Source organism: Chanodichthys erythropterus, chromosome 16 (assembly GCF_024489055.1).
Source record: "Chanodichthys erythropterus isolate Z2021 chromosome 16, ASM2448905v1, whole genome shotgun sequence".
In the NCBI taxonomy this organism is placed as follows: Eukaryota; Metazoa; Chordata; class Actinopteri; order Cypriniformes; family Xenocyprididae; genus Chanodichthys; species Chanodichthys erythropterus.
This window is the reverse complement of record NC_090236.1, coordinates 18,723,630-18,747,248: the sequence shown is the minus strand read 5'-3', so window position 1 is coordinate 18,747,248 and position 23,619 is coordinate 18,723,630. Positions and strand designations below refer to the sequence as shown.

At 36.7% G+C, this 23,619-nt stretch overlaps 2 protein-coding genes across 3 annotated transcripts in view; both read right to left on the bottom strand.

The window, feature by feature from the left end:
• ccdc39 (coiled-coil domain 39 molecular ruler complex subunit) overlaps window positions 1-19,425 on the bottom strand; it is a 29,634-nt gene extending 10,209 nt beyond the window's left edge. Inside the window, exons 1-15 of the mRNA XM_067363202.1 lie at window positions 19,336-19,425; window positions 18,881-19,000; window positions 18,639-18,785; window positions 17,936-18,094; window positions 15,429-15,521; window positions 15,177-15,305; window positions 14,838-15,029; window positions 12,718-12,821; window positions 12,478-12,610; window positions 11,486-11,680; window positions 11,195-11,359; window positions 10,372-10,509; window positions 9,787-9,995; window positions 9,334-9,457; window positions 5,224-5,383 (exon numbers count right to left, since the gene is read on the bottom strand). Of these exons, the coding sequence (XP_067219303.1) occupies window positions 5,224-5,383; window positions 9,334-9,457; window positions 9,787-9,995; window positions 10,372-10,509; window positions 11,195-11,359; window positions 11,486-11,680; window positions 12,478-12,610; window positions 12,718-12,821; window positions 14,838-15,029; window positions 15,177-15,305; window positions 15,429-15,521; window positions 17,936-18,094; window positions 18,639-18,785; window positions 18,881-19,000; window positions 19,336-19,425 (2,158 nt within the window). The remainder of the gene's footprint in view (window positions 1-5,223; window positions 5,384-9,333; window positions 9,458-9,786; window positions 9,996-10,371; window positions 10,510-11,194; window positions 11,360-11,485; window positions 11,681-12,477; window positions 12,611-12,717; window positions 12,822-14,837; window positions 15,030-15,176; window positions 15,306-15,428; window positions 15,522-17,935; window positions 18,095-18,638; window positions 18,786-18,880; window positions 19,001-19,335) is intronic.
• An 897-nt stretch (window positions 19,426-20,322) lies between these two features.
• dcun1d1 (DCN1, defective in cullin neddylation 1, domain containing 1 (S. cerevisiae)) overlaps window positions 20,323-23,619 on the bottom strand; it is a 7,609-nt gene continuing 4,312 nt past the window's right edge. The window contains exons 7-8 of one of the 2 annotated variants that reach the window (XM_067362537.1): window positions 21,289-21,350; window positions 20,323-21,142 (exon numbers count right to left, since the gene is read on the bottom strand). In XM_067362537.1, the coding sequence (XP_067218638.1) occupies window positions 21,334-21,350 (17 nt within the window). In that variant the 3' untranslated portion in view covers window positions 20,323-21,142; window positions 21,289-21,333. The remainder of the gene's footprint in view (window positions 21,143-21,288; window positions 21,351-23,619) is intronic. The other variant, XM_067362535.1, reaches the window with a different exon arrangement.

Here is a 23,619-nt window from a genome sequence, read left to right as displayed (position 1 = left end):
TTTTAGCATATGTTCAAATGGTATCAGTGTAAAGTTAATCTGATTTTAGCGAAGAAATCCTAATCTCAGTATTAGAGCGTAAGCCTGTGTTGACGAAGGAATCTCAGCTCAGCGGCATGTAAACTGTACCAGAATTGATTATTCTGCTTTTGTTGGAGAAATACCAATTGCAGTATTGCTTAACCTGTTTCTGATGAATGAATCTCAGTACAGTGTTATATAAATGTAGATTTGGGTAATGCTCCCCTGTTATAGTTAAGATTGATGTCATTCATCTAAACTTTGCCTGCACCTACAAGCATAGCTACCTTTTGACCAAAACTGTGTTTCACTCGCTGAAAGGAATATCAGTATTCATGCACAAGACGGACTTAACTATATATGCTTAAACAAGCTTTGACTTACAGCAAACTGTGTAATTACCCTTTAAACAAGTACAAGACGTTGTTTAAAGTAGAGAGAAGAGTTTACATGAGTAAAATTTGCAAATGCCAAAACATATTTGCAGTTTACTGAATGTAATATCAAGTTTTTGAAAATCTGAAAGTATAAGCGTCACATTGTAACTCTATACGTAACTTGTTTGAAATGAGCAGACAGTCTCAATAAACTGTTTGAATTGCCCTGATGTGCATTGGTTCCCATGACAACGACTTGTCACAGGAAGTGCTAACTCATCACCCTGTGATGCCATATTGTAAACAAACCAGGCTAGGTGGCTAAGCTAACCTCACCTAGCAGCCCTGCACCTCAGGCTAAGCTAACTAATAGCTTCTACAGTTAGTGGTTAGCATTATTTACGTGAAGCCTTTAACTATAGCTTGTGTGTATGCAGTGTGAACTGATCTAAAACAATTTCCCTTAACCACATTCCTGGTTTTCTGATTTCTCTCTTTCCTTACCTTTAATTCTTCTCAGCTAATTTCACCTGCACTTAGGTGCAGTTCTCCCTGAACACTGTTCAGCTAAATCTGCAGTTACTAGGGTAATTAAATCTAAATTTAATTACATGTAAACTGTTTAGCTAAAGAAGAATTCTAGGATTTATTGAGATTTTTCAATAGCACGTTGACTAAACTTCTGGGAGGGACACACACATGGTGTGGTCCTGAACACGCTGCAGCTGTGACCAACTATACAGTGATTTCCAAAGCTAATCTAATTGTTAATCACTAGTGCTATTGACTATTCCCAATACCAGGTCATTCCGCTGTTTTAATCACTTCTTTAAATATTTTATTGATTTTAATTATAATAGCAGTCAGCTATTTGTTTTTACTAGTATTATTTCTTTCATCTATGTGATTTATTTACATTTTCCTGTTTAGTCTTGTGTGGTTTAATTTCCCAATATAACCACAAGCAACTAGACATACTCTCCTTCTTGATTTTGTTTATTTACAACAGTTGCTTCAATTTTATGAGCCAGTTACAAAGGAATCTGAATGATTGCTATGGCATAATTTTGAGCACCACTAATAAGCACAATCTAATAGGAAAGCTCTCCTCTTCCTCTCTCTTTCTCTTTTCCATTTGTTCAGAGGTCAAGCCTGTTGTGAGCCATCAGTAAGAAATACTAAGAAATAATTTGACCACAAGAACCATCTTAAGTCATTTATTAAACCTAGCTGTATTTTATACACCTGGCTGCTCACTGTGCCTTTAGCCCTAAATTCTGTTTGATCTTGCAGTAGTCTCTTGCCCTTACTCTCACCACAAGCGTGCCTAAATGTTGCAGATGCTCAGCCTAACTGCCCAGATGGCAGACCTAAAGGACTGGCTATGTGTCGTGAGGAACACCCTCCTAACCAGTGCTGCTGATCAATTACGGCACCAGAGCCAAAAGCAACTGGACAAAGATGGAAGAGAAGTAAAGGCAGATGACTCAAACCAGAGGTGTGATCACAATGATCTGACTGAAGTCAACTTTTTCTTGGCCCACATCCTCGCTGTTTTGAAACAGGAGGTGGACAACCTCAAACTCCAGATCACAGAGACTCACAAGGAGCTGATGCATGCTAAAAGCCACATAGACCAGCTAGAGATGGAGGCTCGGGACAGACACAAGGACCTGACAGAATAGAGACACAGAAGAAAAGAGAACTGAGACTCTCTTACCTGCAGCAAACAGAACCACTGCAGGAGAAACGTCTCACTTCACCACATGGAGTCAGCAGAAGAACCTCCCCCAGCCAAGCACAGAGGTACAGAGGGGGAGGCCAAAGCCTTCTGCTTGACACCTTATCAGCCAATTTCCTGAAATCCTCTGCAGCTGCAGAAGGAGAAGGATTAATTCAGACAGACCCAGGTACCAGACCTACCACAGGGAGAAGCCAGGGATGGGAGCATCCTCTCCCTGCAGACACAGCAGGATCTCCAACAGCAGGCAGCCCAAGGACGACTGGACACGCCTGCATCGGACCTGCAGGAGCTTCTAACGCTAGTAAGATAGCTCCTTGAACAGTTCTTACCTGAGGAGTACTCAGCAGTACAAGCTTCTGACCACTCACACAACACCAGCTCAGAGACCTGAGCTTGTCTACTGTCTACATCAACCGCAATGGAACGACCACCACTCCAGGAGACACATACAACCAGAGCCCATCACAGCCTTCCAGCCTTGTGTGCCAGTGGTGTGTCTGATCTCTCTACACCTTCAACGTCGTTCGCTGTTGTCCATAGAAAGAACAACAACGATCGAAAGGGGGGGATGTAACGTCTGGACCAATCAGCCACACAATTATTCATTGTATTTAATGAATTACCCATAAACTCACTCTCCCTATCAAAGTTCTCTGAACTCATCCCCCTAAAACTGTAACCAGCATCCCAATGTTGCTAGCACACAGGCCAACCTAGGTGTCCTGTTACAGTTATATGGTACTTTTATGATCCAGAAGAATTCTGGAGAGACTAGTGACTCATTCTTCCTGAGAATGACAAATAAACTCTCTTAATCCTATGTATTCTCTATATAACCACTTGGGAAATGTATAAACATGTATCCAAGTTTCCCATCTCATGACTTTCCTTTTATAGGCTTTATTCTATGTATTAATTCTCTCTTTTGAACTACTTTGGTATTAGTGTTCCATAGTTGCAAATGTATAGTTAACTGAGATCACATTGGCAGCATGCTTGGTATCTACGGACTCCAACTTTCATTTCCTATTTGGTAATTTATGTTACATGTTACTAACTCTGTGACACATTAGTATTATAAGAATCTAGAGGGTTCTTCTCTCAAACATCCAATCCAGTGTCTTATGCTAATATCTTGCTACAGAACAAAGACTCGTAAAACTTCCCTCCGAGGGGGCAACTCCTTATTGGCTCAGACACCTTAAGAGGGTGTGATGTCTCCACCCCTTATATTCATGGATCACAAGATAAAACCTCTCTCTTCCTGCTCTTCCTCCTCTTCTTCTCTTTTACTGATGAATGCTGACGTCAAGATGATGCTTTAAGAAGCTAGAAGCTTCTAAGGAACCCCAAGCTTGTGCCAGGCCTCGGCCTAGACCTTCCATTCACCAAAGATCCTCTGAATCCAGCCGGTTCTCTTTCGTCAAGAAAATATCAGCAAAGATTCAACAGGAGCCTCCACAAATTGCATCAGGACAGTTTTAATTCAACTTGGAGAGACATGCAAGTATCAAACTTAGTCTCATTATCGGATACATTGAGTATCCTTACCCCTTTTAAAGAAGGGCCTGTTAAAACTAAACTGATGGTTTGCTCAAGGCTGTTGATCTGCTGAATGTCCAACAATGCTGTAACTTCTTGCTTCCTGTACTCTGCTTTCTCTCTCTCTCTTGGTAAACTGTATGCATGTATGTGTGTGAATGTTAGAGTAGTTTAAGTGTTTAGTCTAGTTAATAAAGTCTTGTTCATGTCACACGTAAGGTTGTCCGTGTTTTGCGCTCATGTACGGGAGTCCCTATTCATGTCGGTCCTGACTACAGGCTTTTAGTAGAATAAGATTGTTATTTCCCATAACCTGGAAATGAACATTTCTTAGTTAATAAACAATTAACACTGTGTGTTCATTGAACAACAGGTTAATTGATTGTAATATTAATTTTATTACATTAAGTTAATTTTATTGACTGATTAAAATATTAATAATTAATTATAACTAGTTATGATTAATTATTCATATTTATTTTGAGCTAATTTGCTACAGGGTATTGGTTAGACAGCAGTAGACTCTCTCGGTGTAAGCTCGCCCCCTTCACCGCCAGCCGGTGCTATGGGCGGCTGAGCTTGCGCTGGGCACTGGAAGGGGTTTCGTAACTGTGGCGCTTTAGTTGGGATCCCAATTCGTCGGTCACTACTGACGTACGTTGAACGTGACCGACTGAAAGGGAACGTCTCGGTTACGTATGTAACCCTCGTTCCCTGAAGGAGGGAATGGAGACGTACGTCCCGTCGCCACAGTTTCTGTACCCTCGCTGTAGCGTGGACACCAGTTGTCTCCTCAGCGAAAAACAGAGTGCGATTGCATCTGCTTCCTATTTATATACACCTGTCGGAGGCGGTGCGCATTATGCAAATATCGCACGCCAATTCCATTGGCTTGTTTTAGTTTACACGAAGCTGATAGGGCTCTCTAAGCGATATCCCAATTCGTCGGTCACTACTGACGTACGTCTCCGTTCCCTCCTTTAGGGAACGAGGGTTACATACGTAACCGAGACGATTTGCTTGCAGGTATTGCTTAAACTGAATATATCTAATTTGATAACACACATTAATATGAAACGCACATTAATATCAGTGTTGCTCATGCATAGCTACAGCCCTTATTTTCCTCATTCTTCAGGTAAGCAAACAAAATTAACAGACCACTTTAAAATTAGAATCACATAACAATGCATTGTGGGAATGTGGTGACATTTGCGACAAAGAATGTTTTTAAAAGCTGGCAATGAGTTAAAGTGTTTGAGAATGACTCAGAATCACTTGTTTTGGAGTAATCAATGAGTTTAATATAGGAATACTGGTAGCACTTTATTTTACAGTCCTGTTCCCCATGTATAAACTATGTACTTATTATAGTAATTACAATAACTGGGTAATAGCTAGGTACTAACCATGAACCTACCACTAAACCTAACCTTAACCCATGTAGTTACCTTATATTACAGCACTAACTTAGGTAAGTACACTGTAAGTACATGTAAGTGCAAATACTGTAAAATAAAGTGCAACCAAAATACCTACTGGAATCCGTGACTTTGGTCAGGGCTTTGCGATAGGTTGTATTGCAGTTGTTGACAACATGCAGGGTGTTCTCCAAAGCGTGGATCTCTTTCTCTGCCTTGCGGATTTTGGTATCCAAATCATCTCCCTGACGCTGGAGTTCTTCTTTCTCTTGAGCTGCCTTAGGAAAAAGTCCAGAATTTATTAGATATTGTGATTTATGAGGAGTTGCAATGTTCATTCTGACATAGAGAAAATTATGGAGTAGTCTGGAGTTGGGAATGCATTAAATGTAAAGACCCTTCTATGAAAGATACTTCTTTCAAAAGCTCACTAAAGCTGCATTTATTTGGTACAGTAAAAACAGTAATATTGTGAGATAGTATTATAATTTAAAATAACAGTTTTGCATTTCAATATGTTTTAAAATGTGATTTATTCCAGTGATGTCAAAGCTGAATTTTCAGTATCATTACCCCATGTCACATGATACTTCAGAAATCATTCTAATATGCTGAATGATTTTGTGCTCAAGGAATATTTCTTATTATTACCAATGTTGAAAACAGCTATGCTGCTTTATATTTTTGTGGAAAGCACACTACCTTTTTATCAGGGTTCTTTAATGCATAAAGAATTCAAAAGAACAGCAATTATTTGAAATAGAAATCTTTTGTAACATTATGTTTTTGTTGTCACTTTTTATCTCTTTAATGCTTCCTTGCTGAATAAAATTATGCATTTCTTAAAAAAATAATAATGAAATAACACTTGGGGATGTTACAATAAATCATTAAAGGTGCCCTAGAACGTTCTTTCACAAGATGTAATATAAGTCTAAGGTGTCCCCTGAATGTGTCTGTGAAGTTTCAGCTCAAAATACCCCATAGATTTTTTTAAATTAATTTTTTTAACTGCCTATTTTGGGGCATCATTAACTATGCGCAGATTCAGGCTGTGGCCCCTTTAAATCTCGCGCTCCCTGCCCCCCGAGCTCTCGATGTTCGTCATGCATGCTGCATGCATGCGTCGGATCATGTGAGTATAGTATTTATTTGGATGTTTACATTTGATTCTGAATGAGTTTGATAGTGTTCCGTGGCTAAAGCTAACATTACACACTGTTGGAGAGATTTATAAAGAATGAAGATGTGTTTGTGCATTATACAGACTGCAAGTGTTTAATAATGAAAATAGCGACGGCTCTTGTCTCTGTGAATACAGTAATAAACGATGGTAACTTTAACCACATTTAACAGTACATTAGCAACATGCTAACGAAACATTTATAAAGACAATTTACAAATATCACTAAAAATATCATGTAATCATGGATCATTTCAGTTATTATTGCTCCATCTGCCATTTTTCGCTATTGTTCTTGCTTGCTTACCTAGTCTGATGATTCAGCTGTACCCAGATCCAGACGTTAATACTGCCTGCCCTTGTCTAATGCCTTGAGCATGGGTTGGCATATGCAAATATTGGGGGCGTACATATTAATGATCCCGACTGTTACGTAACAGTTGGTGTTATGTTGAGATTCGTCTGTTCTTCGGAGGTCTTTTAAACAAATGAGATTTACACAAGGGGGAAACAATGGAGTTTGAGACTCACTGTATGTCATTTCCATGTACTGAACTCTTGTTATTCAACTATGCCAAGGTAAATTCAATTTTTGATTCTAGGGCACCTTTAAAGAATGTCCTTTATTATTCAAAAAGAGGGATGTCCTCCACTAAGCATGCTATCACATGTTTCTGATTGCTGATCAAGCTTTTTCAGTCTAGGAATCTAATGCATGAAATAATATTAATTACTTTACAGCGATTTTTCCTTGTGCACATAAAAGAGCTCAATGCATCTAACTGAAAAAATAAACTATGTTGTTAAAAATGGTGGTATATGGTGGTGTCACAGTTGGATTGAAAATAAAGACAAGTACAAGATCTAAACACAGCAGTTTTAACTTAAAAAAAAGAAAGAAAAAAAAGAACCCAGCACCGGAAAACATGAACAACCAAACACAACACCACGGAGACTGGACAACTGAACAAGGGAAACTTAGGACTTAAATACACAGAGGCAAACGAAGGAAATAAATTAACAAAAGTTGAACTTAATTAGACTAACTGATACACAAGAGGAAACTAGGGCTATGTCCAAAATGGCCCCCATACCCTCCCTTAAATAGTCACTATTTGAGGGGACAGCCATTTGTAGTGGTGTCCGAAACCATAGTGGACGTTACCGAGTACACTCATTCAATCCCACAATGCACCGCAATAACAAGTTTACAACCGATGTACACTCAATAGCTAGAGAGTTTTGCCATGCGGCGAATGAATTCCAGCGTCTGACCAGAAGATGGTGCCCGCAGCTGAATCTTCCAATCCATCCACTTCCCAATGTGGCTACAGAATAATATCATACAGGTATAAAGTCATTTTTACTTGATTATTAAATTGTTTAATTAAGGTTTATACATGGTAGTTTTCATGACAGAGCTCAAGATAATTTTCATTACTACTGGAGCTGCCAGTTTCAGGTTTCAAAACAGCAAGCGCAAACTATGCAAAAGCGACAGCCCCTCCGGCGTACTCAGTGTCTGAATTCACTCGCTCGTTTTCATTCATTCCTTGTACTATATTAGTGGACTAATGTAAGGAATAGTGAATGAGAGTATAGGTCGATTTCGAACACAGCATAGATCAACATACACAAGCATGGAACAGAAACAGAACAGAACCAAACCAAAACAGAATACACATGTTACAGGTGGGATCTTACTATCATTGTGTGTGGCAATGCCACTTGATTAACAGATTACTGAGCCTGTTTTGTTGGCAATAGGCACCTATGTGCATATAATGTAAACAACATGAACGTAGTGAATTCATAAATTCATTATTCATCATTCACTATACATTATATTCATTATAGGGATTCAAAAGTTTTCCATGGATAATGCGATGGTGTACTGTGTGTTTGCAGATGATCGCTACGCAAAAGCTGTGCATGCTCGTCACTCTTTAACTCACACAGCACGCCTCCAGGTGCTCGGCTGTTTTCGGAAAGGGTAGAGCATATGTATCTTTTATAAATATGATAAGACTAAAGACTTTTCGGAGATATGAAGGATGCACTTCTACTCTATAGGTACTCAAGATTAACATGAGACTGGCAAAAACTGTGTTTGAATGTGCAGTGGTAGGGGGTCCCCAGGACAGGTTTGAGAACCACTGCTCTAGAGGACGCAGTGTCTCGTTCCCCTTCTCAGGGAACCGTGGTTACATGCGTAACCTGAGGCGTTTTATCATTTGTCTCTTGTGTGGCTCTAATGTGGTGGCCTTTAAGATGCATGCAATATGTTGTACCCTGTTTGTGCTGTCTTTTCTTTTATCTCTCTTCTGTTCCTGTAACTTTTTCTTTTTTAAAAACCAATGGCTTCACACTGTCAATTTTTGGGACTGACAACCGCATTTACTTCTCGAAATATCTAATTCACACAGCAACTTACTGTAGCATCTGGAATACTGTCTGTATGAACATGCAACAAAAGTCAAGCCTGTATTCTCTTACCAGTAACCATAGTGACAGTGACCAAAGTAATATCAAAGATGATAAAACTGAAAAGTCTTGACACTTTTGATATGACAAGAGCCCAATTGAGCCGCAAGTTCATCTGTCAAATCTTCATCAACCGACTGAAGCTTTGATGTAAACCTAAACACATGCTAACCGGATGCAATTAACCATTGCACTCGCACTTAAATACAGCATTTGCGTTGCGAATAGAACACAAAACAGATGGGAGTGGCTCCGGTGGAGAACAGTGACAGGATCAAGAACCTTCAGATGAAAAAGCTTATATGTCCATCGCTGTAAGTCACAGCGAAAAAACACACAAAACCACTTAGCAGAGCGGCTCTTTTGCACTGTATGACGTGACAGATAACTACTTGTACAGTGCGGTTCCATTCAACAGAGTCCTGAAAATTTACAGGTGTGAGTTCGGTTATTGTTAATATTAACTGTATTAAGTACTCAAAAACAGGACTGACAACCGTATTCTGCTGCTGCGTGAATGTGGCCAATAAAACTATATTTAAAAAAATAGTGGTATTATACCTTTATGATGAAGTAGGCCTGGGATTTATCCTCCTCTCCCTCTGGTGCAGCCATGGAAACAGTCAGAATCTCATACCTCTTCCTCATCTTGTCAATTTTGAACATTCTCTCGTTCACCGCAGTACTAAGGCCATTTGTCACAACCAACAGAGTCCAGAAAAGTGCTGAATCAATGCACATCAGTGCACATCAACTTATACTTTTTCTGTTTTTATGAACAGTAGTAATTTATATAGCATATGAATGATACAATTATGATCTGAACGTTTTAAAATAAAAAAAAAACATCAATAATAAATCATGCTATTAATTTATTTCAGTTTATCTTCTAATCTTTAGTTTATCTTCTTATCTTCTATCTTCTATGTCAATTTATCTTCTAAGCCACACAAAAAAAAAATTACATCATTTTCATTTACCAATTTCATGTTCCATTGGTTAGCGGGTATTTACCTAAGCCCTTGTCTCTCCTGTTCAGTGAGCTTGACCTGTTTAACGAGCATCTCTCGGTGCACACGAATCTCCTCCTCTCTTTCTTTCATGGCTGCTTGCAGCTGCAGACGTCTCTTCTCCAGAGACAGCACTCCATCTGCTCTGTCATACAGCAGGTCTCTCAGCCGCTGCACCTCCATCTTCAGGAGACCTTTCTCCACCATGCTGTCCTGATAAAAGGAGACATCCACACGAGTGCAATAGAGCAAATGTCTTTTGTTCTCTACCATTGTTTACTGCTGATATTTTATAAAATGGTTTGATAGATTAAGTTATCCACAATAGATCAATAATGTATTTAAAATTTAATTAGTTGAGCTGATAGCAAGTGTTGATGGCTGGGGAAAATTCGTGGAATACAAATTAAATTAAATGAATAATACTGTATTTAATAAACAAACTGGCAAGTAGGGAATGTGTAGAAATGTATGAATGTTGAGTAATTGTTGAGAAATTTTGTGAAATTCTGTGGCATTTGCTGAAAAAAAAATCTGTTGGTACAGATACCAGATCTATTTATCAGTGATGGACAATCAAGTTATTGACCTGTTTTTTGAGCCTTAGTTTTTTCTGGTCTTTCTCAGAGATGTCAATGAAGAGTTCCATCTCCTGGATCTTGGAGGTCAGATTTCTCTTTTCTGCTTCACTCTTCTCTGCGTCTTTCTTAATGCAGCGGATATCATCCTGAGAATATATGGAACATTAAAAACATCCGAAGGTCCAAAAACAAATTAAAAGAATATATATATATATATATATATATATATATATATATATATATATATATATATATATATATATATATATATATATATATATATATATATATATAACATGTGCTACTGCTGCATAAATAGACAGACATAAATCCCATAGCAGATCTAGGCAGGTGGAGCTGGGGGAGGTGGAGGGTTTCAGAGGAAATCTGATAGCGTGCTGCAGAACTACCCTACTGCAAACACTGAACTAAACTATTTCAATTTTGAGCAAGCAATCTCATTGGCTGCAGGATGAGCAGAGGCCAGTCAGCTTGTGTCATGTGGTAATGATGTGACTGCTTGCAGATCGCATGTAAAGGAGCTATCAGTCTGCGCCCTCTAGAGTTTCATGACTGAACTAGATATTTATATTGCATACAGAAGCAGGCAATGTAAGATTGAGAGAAATGGAAATAAGGTGCATTGTTTCATTTTTAACTGCAATACCTCAAGGGTAGAGTGCCAAAAACAGAAATCAGTAACCAATCAATAAACATGTTTATGACATGTCACCTATGAATCAGACCTTAGTGCCTACTGAAAACAGCTGTTCTCTAAACCTAAGGGGATCTCTGAGAAATCAATGTAACAACAGAGACACACACTCTCACCTGGAGTTTCTTTAGCTGTGTGTTGAGGGTGGCGGCCGTCCTCTTCTTCTCCTCGAGAGCTTCAGCCAGATCAGAAGCCCTCTTGTCTAAAGTTTTCTTCTCCTCTGTGTTCACCTTCCCCTGCAAGTGTAAAGTCTTTCTCTCCAGCATCTGGATCTGAAAGTCCTGGACCAAACAAAAGAACAACACTTGAGTCATCTGTCAGCTTCTAGGAAACAAGAGTCCTGCTTGTGTGCCAACAAATTTAACAAGATGACATCTATTTGTTGACAGAGACTCTGGTTCTCTTGCCTGGTTGGAAATAATCATCTGCTGCTGGAGAAAGTTCTGGTCCAGTTTGCTGAGTCTGCTGTTCAGGTTAGAGAGAACGGCCCGAGTGGCACAGATCTCAGCTGTGACGTTCTTCTCCTTTTCACGCAGCCCTTGCAACTCTTGACTCTTTCTGAACATGAGCTCTCTCTGCCGGAGCAGCTGAGCATCGATATCCTACACACACATCAGGAGACATGCTTTAATGCTTTATTAATCTAAATATAGGTTAAGGTAACACATTATAATAACTTTCATTAAGAAGTCCATCACAAACTGGCTTAACAAATCATTTCAAAATAATAATTTAAAATAATATAGGTATGGGTTGATATTGGATATTTAATTGTTCTTTTTACTTTTACATTTAACACTCACTTGAATTTAATATTTTAATAACACTAATAATTTAATAGCACTCTTAAATGTAATCTTTAGTAAATCTCTAAATGAATATCCATTTTCCATACTGTGCATTATAATGTTGTGATGCTGAAATTCATTTTAGTTTTTAGTGTTTTATTTACTTATTGACAAAATAGCACAGAATTTGAAATCTGATATGTATCTGATATATATTTATTTATACAATTGGCCATAGCAGTGCATCATGTGTCATGTTCTTTTTCCAAAACTGTGGACTAGGGTTACTATCGTCAACTAGAACTATTAAAACAGTTTTATTCATTGAAATAAAGGTGATATAAAATATAAATATGGGCTGAAACACTTAACACTAAATTAAAATTTGAAACTAAAATAAGTTTAAGTTGATGCACTAAAATTACTGGAAAAAATTAAAAACTAAAACTGAGGAGAGAGAGAGAGAGAGAGAGAGAGAGAGAGAGAAGCGACAGTACAACATTCATCCCCTTCTGATTTTTAAGCCATATGGATTTTCAGTGCTAAACAAAAGGTGCCTGATGCCCAGAATGCCAGTGAATTGCTGTGAAGTCAAAAGGAGTCAAACTCACTTTGATGTTCTGTTCCTGTTCTTTGCGCAGTTGCTCCATCTGTGCTGCTTGCTCTTCACCATTCAACACCGCCTCCATCACCACTTGCAGCTTCTCCTTCAGAGCAGCAATATGCAGCTTTACTTCTTCAACCCTACAACAAAAGAACCGCATATATTACTACAATAAATTTGCTATTCGCTATGAATTTGCTGTGAACTATAAGACTGAGCAGTCATCTGAGAAAAGTGAAAGCACTACTTTGCTGTTTTGTCCTGAATGTTCTTTTTCATGCTGGTTAACTGAGATCTGGTGGTCTCCACATCTGTGGCTGTTCGGTCTAAAGTTCCCTTCAGAACTTCTACCTGAAAGCAAAACACCACATTTGATTAGTTTAGCCAAATTCATATATATATATATATATATATATATATATATATATGTGTGTGTGTGTGTGTATTATTTATATATATGTGTGTGTGTGTGTGTGTATTATTTATATATGTGTGTGTGTGTGTGTATTATTTATATATATATATATATATATATATATATATATATATATATATATATATATATATATATATGGAGTCTTCAGATGCAAAAGCCTCTGAGTGCTGTCTGAAATTTTCTTCTAAAATAAGCATTTTTATCAAGCTTGTATGTTTATGTTCAGTTATTTCACTTTAATGGCAATGAAAAGGACTTATTAATTGCCATTAAAGTGGAATTACTGAACCTAAACATACAAGCGTGATAAAAATGCTTATTTTAGAAGAAAATTTTAGACGGCACTTAGAGGCTTTTGCATCTGAAGTCTTCATATGTATGTGTGTGTGTGTGTGTGTGTGTGTATGTATATACAGTGCTGTGCAAAATTCTTAGGCCACCACCAGCTTTGTTTTTTTATAAATGTTTTAATGACCATCCATATTTATTTTACTGTCTCTTTATTAAGATACAAACAAAAAAGTTCTTTAAGCAAAAACCAGTATTTAGTGTGACCTCTTGGACTTCTACCAGTTTCTCAAAGAAGACAATCACTTGTGTTTTTAAATACTGCATACAAATTTCCTATATTTTCTGGTTATATTCTAATAAAGAGTCTGAGAAATAATAATATATGGTCATTATACCATTGCTAAAACAACATCTGATGGTGGCCTAAGTCTTTTGCATTTGATTAATTAATTAATTTAATCAAAAAATAATTAAATTTTTCATGTCAAATATATATTTGCATTTGAATAACATGACAAAAAAATCACTGCCTTTACAAAGATGTACTGTGGCTTTACCAGTAATGGTACCATGGTATTTTTTATTTCCATGATTATAACCACATTCATCTACTGTGGTATATACATAGTAACCCAATGTTTTTGAGGTGAGCTCCAGTGTTCGCTGCTGTGCCTCTCATTTTTCATGGCTGCTGGGCAGCGATCAAACGGCACTGTCAAGAGCGGAGATAATCACTCCGCGAATCATGCCAGTTGTTTTTTTCTTATCTCAGTTGTTTTGCCATATGATATGCTGCCATATTACTCCATTAATTGATACTATAAATATATTTCCAGGCTTATGAAATCTGCATGCGCTGCCGCAATGTTTTCATTGCCTGCTTGATCAGTAATGTGGTAATGATGTGATTGCTTGCAGATCGCATGTAAAGATTTTATATATATATAAACATATACAGCTCTGGAAAAAATTAAGAGACCACTCCAAGTTCAGAAAGCAATGTTAAGTGGTCTCTTAAATTTTTCCAGAGCCATGTATATATATATATATATATATATATATATATATATATATTATATAGTCATATATATAGACAAGATCAGTAATGGCCTCTCTGTACACTTCATAATATTTTACAAGTTTATTTCCTATTTCCTCGGCAAGAGCTAATTATGTCAGAGAGAGAGTTTCTGCTGTTTAATTAGGTACAATTGTGAATCCATCATGATGGAGAAAATTAATCGTAAATGCAGGTTTTAATCACAGGTTACAATTCTAATCCCTGATTTGTTCATCTGTGTTTAAAATTAAACCCTAAACTCTAAACTTTGCTTAATTGAATGAGATAACTTGATTTTTGTTGTTTTAGCTTATTTAAATGCTTGTTTTGTCTTAAGTCAACTTGAAGCCCCCTTGGAAGTTTGTTGAGGCCCCCTAGTGGGCCCCAGTCCCCATGTTGAGAACCACTGTACTAGATCCTTGCCAGCTCACGGTGCATTTTGACAAATGATGCGCCTTTCATCATGGTGGACTTTGATCGGTCTCTGGGTCAGACTTGAGGACAGAGGAGCAATGAAACGAGGATACACATTTTAGAAAATGAGAAGCACCCCAATGTTGGGACGCCACAGTAGACTCACCTCATCCTGCAGACGTTTGTGATTCCTCTCCTCTTCCTGGAGCTGCTGTCTGAGTCGAAGCGCCTGACGTTCAGTTGTGCCTATGTTCCTCTCCAGCTCTTTATTGTTCTCTATCTCACGTTCCATGAAGTCCTTCCTCTCCTTGATCAAATCATTCTTCTCTCTTATCACTTGGTTCACCTCTGCTTGCAACTAGAAGATCAAACGATTTACAAAGTTGTATAAACCATCTTCTGAATTAGTTAAGAATTTTTTTTTTAAAAAATGTATATGTTTGCATCTACAGAAACACTGTGCATTTAATGTTTTAATATTAAAAGAGCGCCATCTTCAGGTTACCATGGCACACTGCTGTATCTCCTGGTCTCTTTTCCTCATTTGTTCAATAGTGTTCTCCCACTGGTTGATCATCTCTTGCCTCTCAATGTGAGCCTGGCGAAAGCTTTCAGCTGTTTTGTCCAAAGCGATCTAGATCCCAAAATACAAGTGCATTTGCTAATACCAAATCCTATAAGAATGATGGCATGCTAAAAGCATAAAATGTCTCTGACAACTAAGAAATGTGAGGGAGCACAGGAAAACATCCATTACCTGTGCTGTAACTGATTCAGTGATTTCACTGTTCAAGGTCTTTCTTTTCTGGTTGGCTTCAAGTGTCAACTTCTCAATGTTCAGTGTCAGCTCCTGATTTAAAAGACAGCAGATATTATCTCAGCCCAGACATGGCAGTTATTCTGCAATGCAAACTGTAGCTTAGCATACTGTTTTCCCATACAAGTGAGTGAATCTCATGAAATATGTCACATTGTAATGCTACTTAAATTAAATTAAAATAACAAATATAATTAAATAAATTAACAAATAACAAATATAACTAAATAAATGAAAACTAAAAACTAAAACTAAATCAAAAACTATATAGACAATTTTTAAAAAAAAGTGATTAAAAATTACAAAACACAACAAAATTAACCCTAAAATGAAAATAAAACTGTAAATGTAATAATATATAATGTAAAATACAAAAAATATATGATTCTATATATATGTGTGTGTGTGTGTGCATCACACACTTACGTGAAGAAGAAAGTACACCCTCTTTTAATTCTTTGCTTTATGTATTAATTATGTATTATTAACGAGTGCTTTTATTACAACCTGTAAATGTTTTAACTGATTGTATGTATGTATATCGTAATGTATGGCTGTATGTCTTTCAGGAGACTTTTGTTCTCCTGCCAGGCTTTTATTGAAAATAAGAACATGTTCTTAATAATTTGCCTGGTAAAATAAAGGTTAAATAAAAATAAAAATGTGTCGGGACATAAAAAAAAAAAAAATCATCTGGTCCAAAAAGACCAGGTCTTAAAATAAGGTATAAAATACAACCGAACAACAAGACATAAAATATCACACCATGTCATTATTTATATAAAAAAACTAAGCCAAAATAGTACACCCTTACTGCTTCCATAGGAATTAAGATGGTAAATAGCAGTGTGCAGTTTGCTGGTGTGGCGTATTCAGGTAGAAAGACATCAGGAATGATCTTAAAGAATCAACTGTTCCTGCTCATCTAATTGGCAAGATCCAAACAATTTGAAGTCCATCATTCTACAGTGAGGAATATTATTCACAAGTGGAAAACATTCAAGACAGTTGCCAATGTTCCCAAGAGTGGACGTCCCAGCAAATTCACCCCAAGATCAGACCGTGTCCTGCTTAGAGAAATTGCAAAAAACCCAAGAGTGACATCTCAGACTCTACAGGTCTCAGTTAGCATGTTAATTGTTAAAGTTTATGATAGCAATATTTTAAAAAAGCTGAACACGTTCGGCTTGTTTGGAATGGCTGCCTCTTTAAAAAGAACATGGCTGAAGCATGGCTGAACAACCCACACGACTTCTGGAACAGAAGTTGGACAGATGAGACCAAAGTGGAGCTGTTTGGCCTGAAAGCACAGCGCCACGTTTGACGAAAAAAACGAGCACAGCTTATCAGCACAAACACCTCATACCAACTGTCAAGCACAAAGATAGAGAGGTGATGATTTGGGCTTGTTTTGCAACCTGCAATCATTGTGTTGACCCTGAACTCCTCTGCATACCAAAGTATTTAAGTGTCAAATCAAATGTGACGCCATCTGTCTGACAGCTAAAGCTTGGTCAAAATTGGGTCATGCAACAAGACAATGATCTCAACCACACCAGCAAATCTACTGTACAACATAATGGCATAAACAAATGCCCGCAAACCTCAATGAACTGAAACAAAGTTGTAAAGAAGAATGGGCCAAAATTCAATGTGAGAGACTGATAAAATCACACAGAAAATAATTAGTTCAAGTTATTTCTGCTATGGTTCTACAAGCTATTGAATCATTTATACTTTGTTTTTCCACACATGGCTTCTCCATTTTGGAGTTATTTTTGTGTGTGTATGTGTGGGGGTTTGTTCTCAACTGTCAATCAAGTGTGCTCACTTGTTCTTTTAGGGTGAGATATGAAACAAATATGTTCTTGCCAGGATTTGTGAGATTCACAAACATTACTTTGTTACTTGGCAGTCTCACATTTTTGGTCTGACAGTTGAGTGCTCCAAATGCATTCTGCCCTTTAAAATATTATGATATAGCTGCTTGAAGTGTATAAAGCACTTTGTGCAAGCCAAACTTTTACATTTTCCTTATGATGTTTTATTAACAAAATTCAGGAGATGCAGGATCAGATAATTAACCTAATTAGCACAGGTGGAGAGCATTCAGTTAATCAACTCAACCAATGACTATAGGTATGAATACAGCAGAATTACCTCTGTTCATCTGAGAGTTTATCAGCATCCCTCCTCCACCCATCTCCTCACTTCTAGTTCTATCTACTGTTACCACACCGGGGGGAGTACTCTGGGTTCGGGCCAATGTTTCGAGCTAGGAGCCCTCCCCCTGGACAGCACGCCAAATACGCATAACTTTTATTCTATTGAATCATATGTACATGTGAACTCGTGAAATGACAGCTCAATAGTGTTCACGTTTCTTAGGCTTACAAAGTGACACCCAACTCAAACAGCTAATCCTGCCGCTTTTACTACAGACTCACTCGAATCCTGCTCTCATCTTGCTTGGCGTACTTGATGATGGCCATGGTGTCTTCATCCTTGTGCGCTGATTCCTGCAGCCAGGCCTCCAGGGTCTGCTGATCCCAGTTCAGCTGACTCTTCAGTTCCTCAAGCTTCTGAGTGGCTTTAAAGATGCTGTTCTGTATATATGATTGATAGAATTACATTAGGATTAGGATTATGTTCCTTTGTAATAAAATAAAAGTATTTGAAAAGCTCAATGTATGATTTTTTTTTAAGTTTTTGGCAAAGCTGCATTTATTTGATCACTACAGTATAATACTATGAAATAATAGCACAATTGAAAATAACCGTTTTCTTTATTAATATATTTTAAAATGAAATTTATTGCTGTGATGGCAAAGCTGAATTTTCAGCATCATTACTCCAGTCTTTAGTGTCACATGATCCTTCAGAAATCATTCTAACGTGCTGATCAAGATTAATATTTTAGTGGAAACAGCAATAAATTTTTTTTTCTGGATCATAAATGTCTGTCACTTTTGATCAGTTTAATGGGTGCTTGCCAGATAGCAGTGTTACTTTCTTTTTTCTTTAATATCTTACTGACCCCCGACTTTTGAACTGTAGTGTGTGTAAACGTGTTTGTAGTTTGTGAGACACCAATGAACGATGGTTTCTTTCTATTGCTTTGACACTGTTTATGCATAAGCACAGGTCAACCTCTTGTGCGTTCTTCTTCTCATTCAGTGTTTTCAGTTGATTCTCCAGCTCAGTGATCTCCTGCTTCAACCAGCCTGCCTCTCGCTCCGCCAGGGCTCTGAAATGCTCCTCGGATTCAGTCTCCTTCTCTCTGGCTTTGCACAAAGCCTGAACATATGCAAGCAATCCCACTCAAACATTACACATTCAATTTTACTGTTCAAAACAAGAAAATACAGTTTTTCTTTGCAATTATCTCGTACCTGAGCATGAGAAAGCTCTTGTTTCAGATTTTTGAGATGTTCAGTCAAAGCATTTATAACATCTTTGTATTTATTCAGTTTGTTCTCAAGATTTAATTGCTCCTTTTGCTTCCTTTTAAGCTGAAGAGAGAAGAAAAAAAATGAAGAAAATGAAAATCATTTATTCAGACATATACCCCCAGTTTCACAGACAAGGCTTAAGCTAGTCTCAGACTAAAATACATGTTTGAATTGTTTTAAGTGAAAGTACTTGTACTGACATATCTTAAAATATGTCAGTGGCATTGTTTTGTCTCAAGATGCACGCCAGTAATGTTTTTTTTTTTTCTTTTTTTTTTTCTAGGGTACGTTTATAAAAGCTACTTAAATGTCCTAATTGAACTGAGGCCTTATCCTGGTTTTGTCTAAACCTTGTCTGTGAATAATGTCATTTAGCAGATAAACTTATAACTCACCTCCTCCTCTAAAGCTTTATTCTCTGCATTAGCTACAGGGAGGACGAAACCCGCTTCCCAGCCAACCTCTGCTAACAGAGCGTTGGACATTTTGATGTTTCAGAGGCGTTCAGGATCAAAACACAAACGGCTCGATGAGATTATCAGACGTTAACGAATGCCGTGGCTTATCGTTGTGTTTTCAAGATTCGTTTCATAGCAACGGCGCTAACTATCAATGTGCCGTATTCAACCTACAGGTGACGCCAAACGCTTCTCTTTTGAGAAGTACCCAAATACAGCAGAAATAAAATTTTAATTCTGAATTTGTGATTTTTTTTTTTTTATCTCATGTTAAGATATGAAATCTTGTTTCCAACCTGGAATAAAAAAAAAAAATAATAATAAAATAATAAAAGAAAAAGAAAAAAAAGATAATTGCTATTTTTTATCTCACAATTCTGACTTTTTTTCTCTCACAATTGAGTTTCTTACTCGCAATTTCCAGCTATAATGTCAGAAATGCGATATATAAACTCGTAATTGCGAGTTATAAAGACAGAATTGCAAGATTACAACTCGCAATTCTTTTTTTTTTTTTTCTCTCGCTATTGCTAGTTTATATTTCGCAATTCTGACTTTTCTCAGACTTGTGACATATAAACTGGCAATTGCAACAAGTATAATTCTTAGGATTTTTTGCGAGTTTATATCACGCAATTCTGAGAAGAAAAAAAATCAGAATTGCAAAATGTTTTGTTTTTGTCTCTCTCTCGGAATTGCGAGATTATATCTTATATTTTATAAGCCCGAAAAAGATTTAAAGTCATAAAGGTTTGGAACAACATGAGGGTGAGTGAATGATGACAGAATTTTCACCTTTTTTGATAGCTCATAAAAACTATCTCTAAACTGTTTCAAAGAATATTAAAGTAAGTTAGACTGTGTGTGTGTAAACATTCGCTGACAACCACACATACATACAAAAAAAAATATTTTCAAGGCCATCTGACTTTATTCATCAACTATAACCTGATTTTATTGTATGGATTATGTGACTTATCAAAGTGCTGAATGAACTGCAAACACAGCATATCAATACATCAGATGGAGTCATTAATTAATGAAAACTGAGGTAATGTTCAAATTAATATTATTTCTAGGATTGTAAAATATAATATTCTCAGTTATTATGACCTATCGATTTAATCAAAACCAAACAAGCAAAGTGAAATCACTGTCTGGATATCAACAAAAAAGTACATTAAGTCACAATAAAACAAAAAAAGAAAGCAAATTTGACTGGCTCTCAAGACATCAGCTACTCTGTTTTATAAAAAAGAGAGAACAATCAAAAAACATTAACATATAATTTTCATAAAAACCAAATGGAAAGAAAAAACATTCAAAGCAAGAATGCACATGGAGTATTAAAATTAAGATTTTGACATTTCCTAACTGTATCTGTGACAGCTTGTTCGACAAACTGCTTCATCTGGATGACTCCCAGAGTTTGGATAAGATCCTGTATGAAGTCGAAAACAAAACAACAAAAATGGCCCCAAAAGATAAAAGCCCAAACCACCATTAGATGACTGAAGAGAAAAGATGCCTTTAATGTCTCTGGTTTGTATAAATGTCTCAGTCCTGAGGGCTTGGAAAAGGCAATGCAGATCTCAGTTCAGTCCTCTGTGCTCAGCAGAAGCTGTTTGTTTTCCATGAGGATCAGACGTCCCTCAGAAGGAATGTACTTATACAGCTGTACTCTTGGTGCCTATGTACGGCCGCGCAAACTCCACGAAATCATCAATAAGTACTGGCCATGCTCCTAAAAAAAAAAAAAAAAGAAAAAAAAAAGGGGAAAAAAAAAAAAATCAGACATATCATTAATAAGAGAATCATTTTCATTTGAATTTTACATGATTAAGATTGATTAAAATAAGCCATAATCATAACACTTTGTGTATGTCATACCCCCTGAGGTCTTTACCATCCTTCTGCGTACCCCCTCTCTTCCACTTAGACTGCAGTCACACCTTTTCCATTAAGGGACAATATTTGCCCCATTAAAGTAATTTTCAGGTGCATTTTCAATCTATATAAAAGGCAAAGTTTTTCTAACCCTATTAAATGTATGTGTCATGTTTTATGTCAAATTCTTAAAATTCACTCTCATATCATTCCACACCCGTAAGACCTTCGTTCATCTTCGGAACACAAATTAAGATGTTTTTGATAAAATCTGATGACTCAGTGAGGCCTCTATTGCCAGCAAGATCATTTCCTTTTTCAATGCCCAGAAAGGTATTAAAAACATATTTAAATCAGTTCATGTGACTACAGTGGTTGAACTTTAAGGTTATAAAGCAACGAGAATACTTTTTGTGCGACAAAAAACCCCAAAATATGTTATTCCACAATATCTAGTGATGGGCGATTTCAAAACACTGCTTCATGGAGTTTCTAATCTTTACAAATCTTTTGTTTTGAATCAGTGGTTCAGAGCGTCAAAATCCAATGATTTCAGTAAACAAGGCATAAGCGTTTCGAAATTTCAGTAGTTCACATGTCTTTGGCAGTTTGATATGCGCTCCGAATCACTGATTCGAAACAAAAGATCCATAAGGCTTCGAAACATGAAGTGTTTTGAAATCATCCATCACTAGATATTGTTGAATAAAGTAGCTGTTTTTGTTTTTTTGGCACACAAAAAGTATTCTCGTCGCTTCATAACATTAAGGTTGAACCACTGTACTCACATGAACTGTTTTAAATATGTTTTAGTACCTTTCTGGGCAATGAAATAGGAAATGATCTTGCTGGCAATGCAGGCCTCACTGAACCATTGGATTTTATCAAAAATATCTTAATTTGTGTTCCGAAGATGAACGAAGGCCTTACGTGTGGAACGACATGAGGGTTAGTAATAAATGACAGAATTTTCATTTTCAGGTGAACTAACCCTTTAATGAATAAAGCAATAAATTAAATAAACTAAATCAATTTTACTGATTAATGCTACTCAGAGGTGGCAGGAATGCAATTACAATGGTATAAATAATGTCATAAAACGGTTAGTTCCTGACCTTGATTCTGACCGCTTCACCCAACGGTTCTGTGTATACACAACACCCTTAGCAAACACTGTTCGCACTATAAATGGTTTGTTCTTAATTGATTTTGTTCATTGAAGCTTACTGTATTATGTAGAAGAGTATTGTGAGAAAGAGATTGAGTTAGTGAGTTTATTGCCTGCATTCAGATTAAGCATTTTCCTTCAGGTCAGTCCTATGTTCATAATAAAAAATCTGTTTGAATGTCCGTTGTATTATCTTGTCCTTTTAACGGTTAAGGGGTTTTCCCGTGACTAACAGCACTAGTCAAAGCATTTGTCAGTTGCGTCGTTCCGTGTTCACAACAATTCAGTCTTTTCAATATAAAAATCTTCGTTACCAACTGACACACTCATAAAGACAGTCTTTGCTGCCATCTAATGGCATAAAAATGTAACTTCTGTTGCCGTTCATTGTCAGGGACTATTTATTTCCGGCAGAAGTAAGGCTTTTAGTGAAAGTTTACTTCATGAAAGTTGCATTGATACATATTTTTGGCTTTAATATTTGTATTGTGTGGTAACCGTTTTATAAAAGCAATAAGGTACTCAAAGCTAGAGCTGTATCTTATTCACAACACAGCAAAGTCTCGCGTACCTTATTGCTTACTTATGAGATAATGTAAAAATTCAATAGGGAAATATGAATGGTAAAAAAAGTGATACTTTTAAATATTAAACTAAAACAGTCATTGTAATGTTACATCTCACAATTCTGACTTTTCTGAGAGTTGTGAGATTTAAACTCACAATTCTGAGTTATAAAGTTTATATCACACAATTCATGTGCAATCATGCAAAGAAAAAAGTCAGAATTGCAAGATGCAAATTTTTTTCTCGCAATTGTGAGTTTATATCTTACATTTTATAAGCCTGCAAAAGAATGAAAGTCATAAAAAGTCTGGAACAACATGAGGGTGAGTGAATGATGACAGAATTTTCCTTTTTTTGGTATAAATCAATGGTATAAATAATGTTATGAGATAATGAAAAAAATATTTAATAGGAAAACATAAAATGATGGTAAAAACTAAGTGATACTTTTAAATATTAAACTGCAACTGCCAGTAGCTTGCAGAAAGTCACTGTCAAAATGAGTGAGTCATCCAGTCATTTATTCATTCAGTAATGAAGCAAGTGGCTGACTGTATTTATGAATAATTCATTGAATCATTGACTCTCCCGATTCGTTC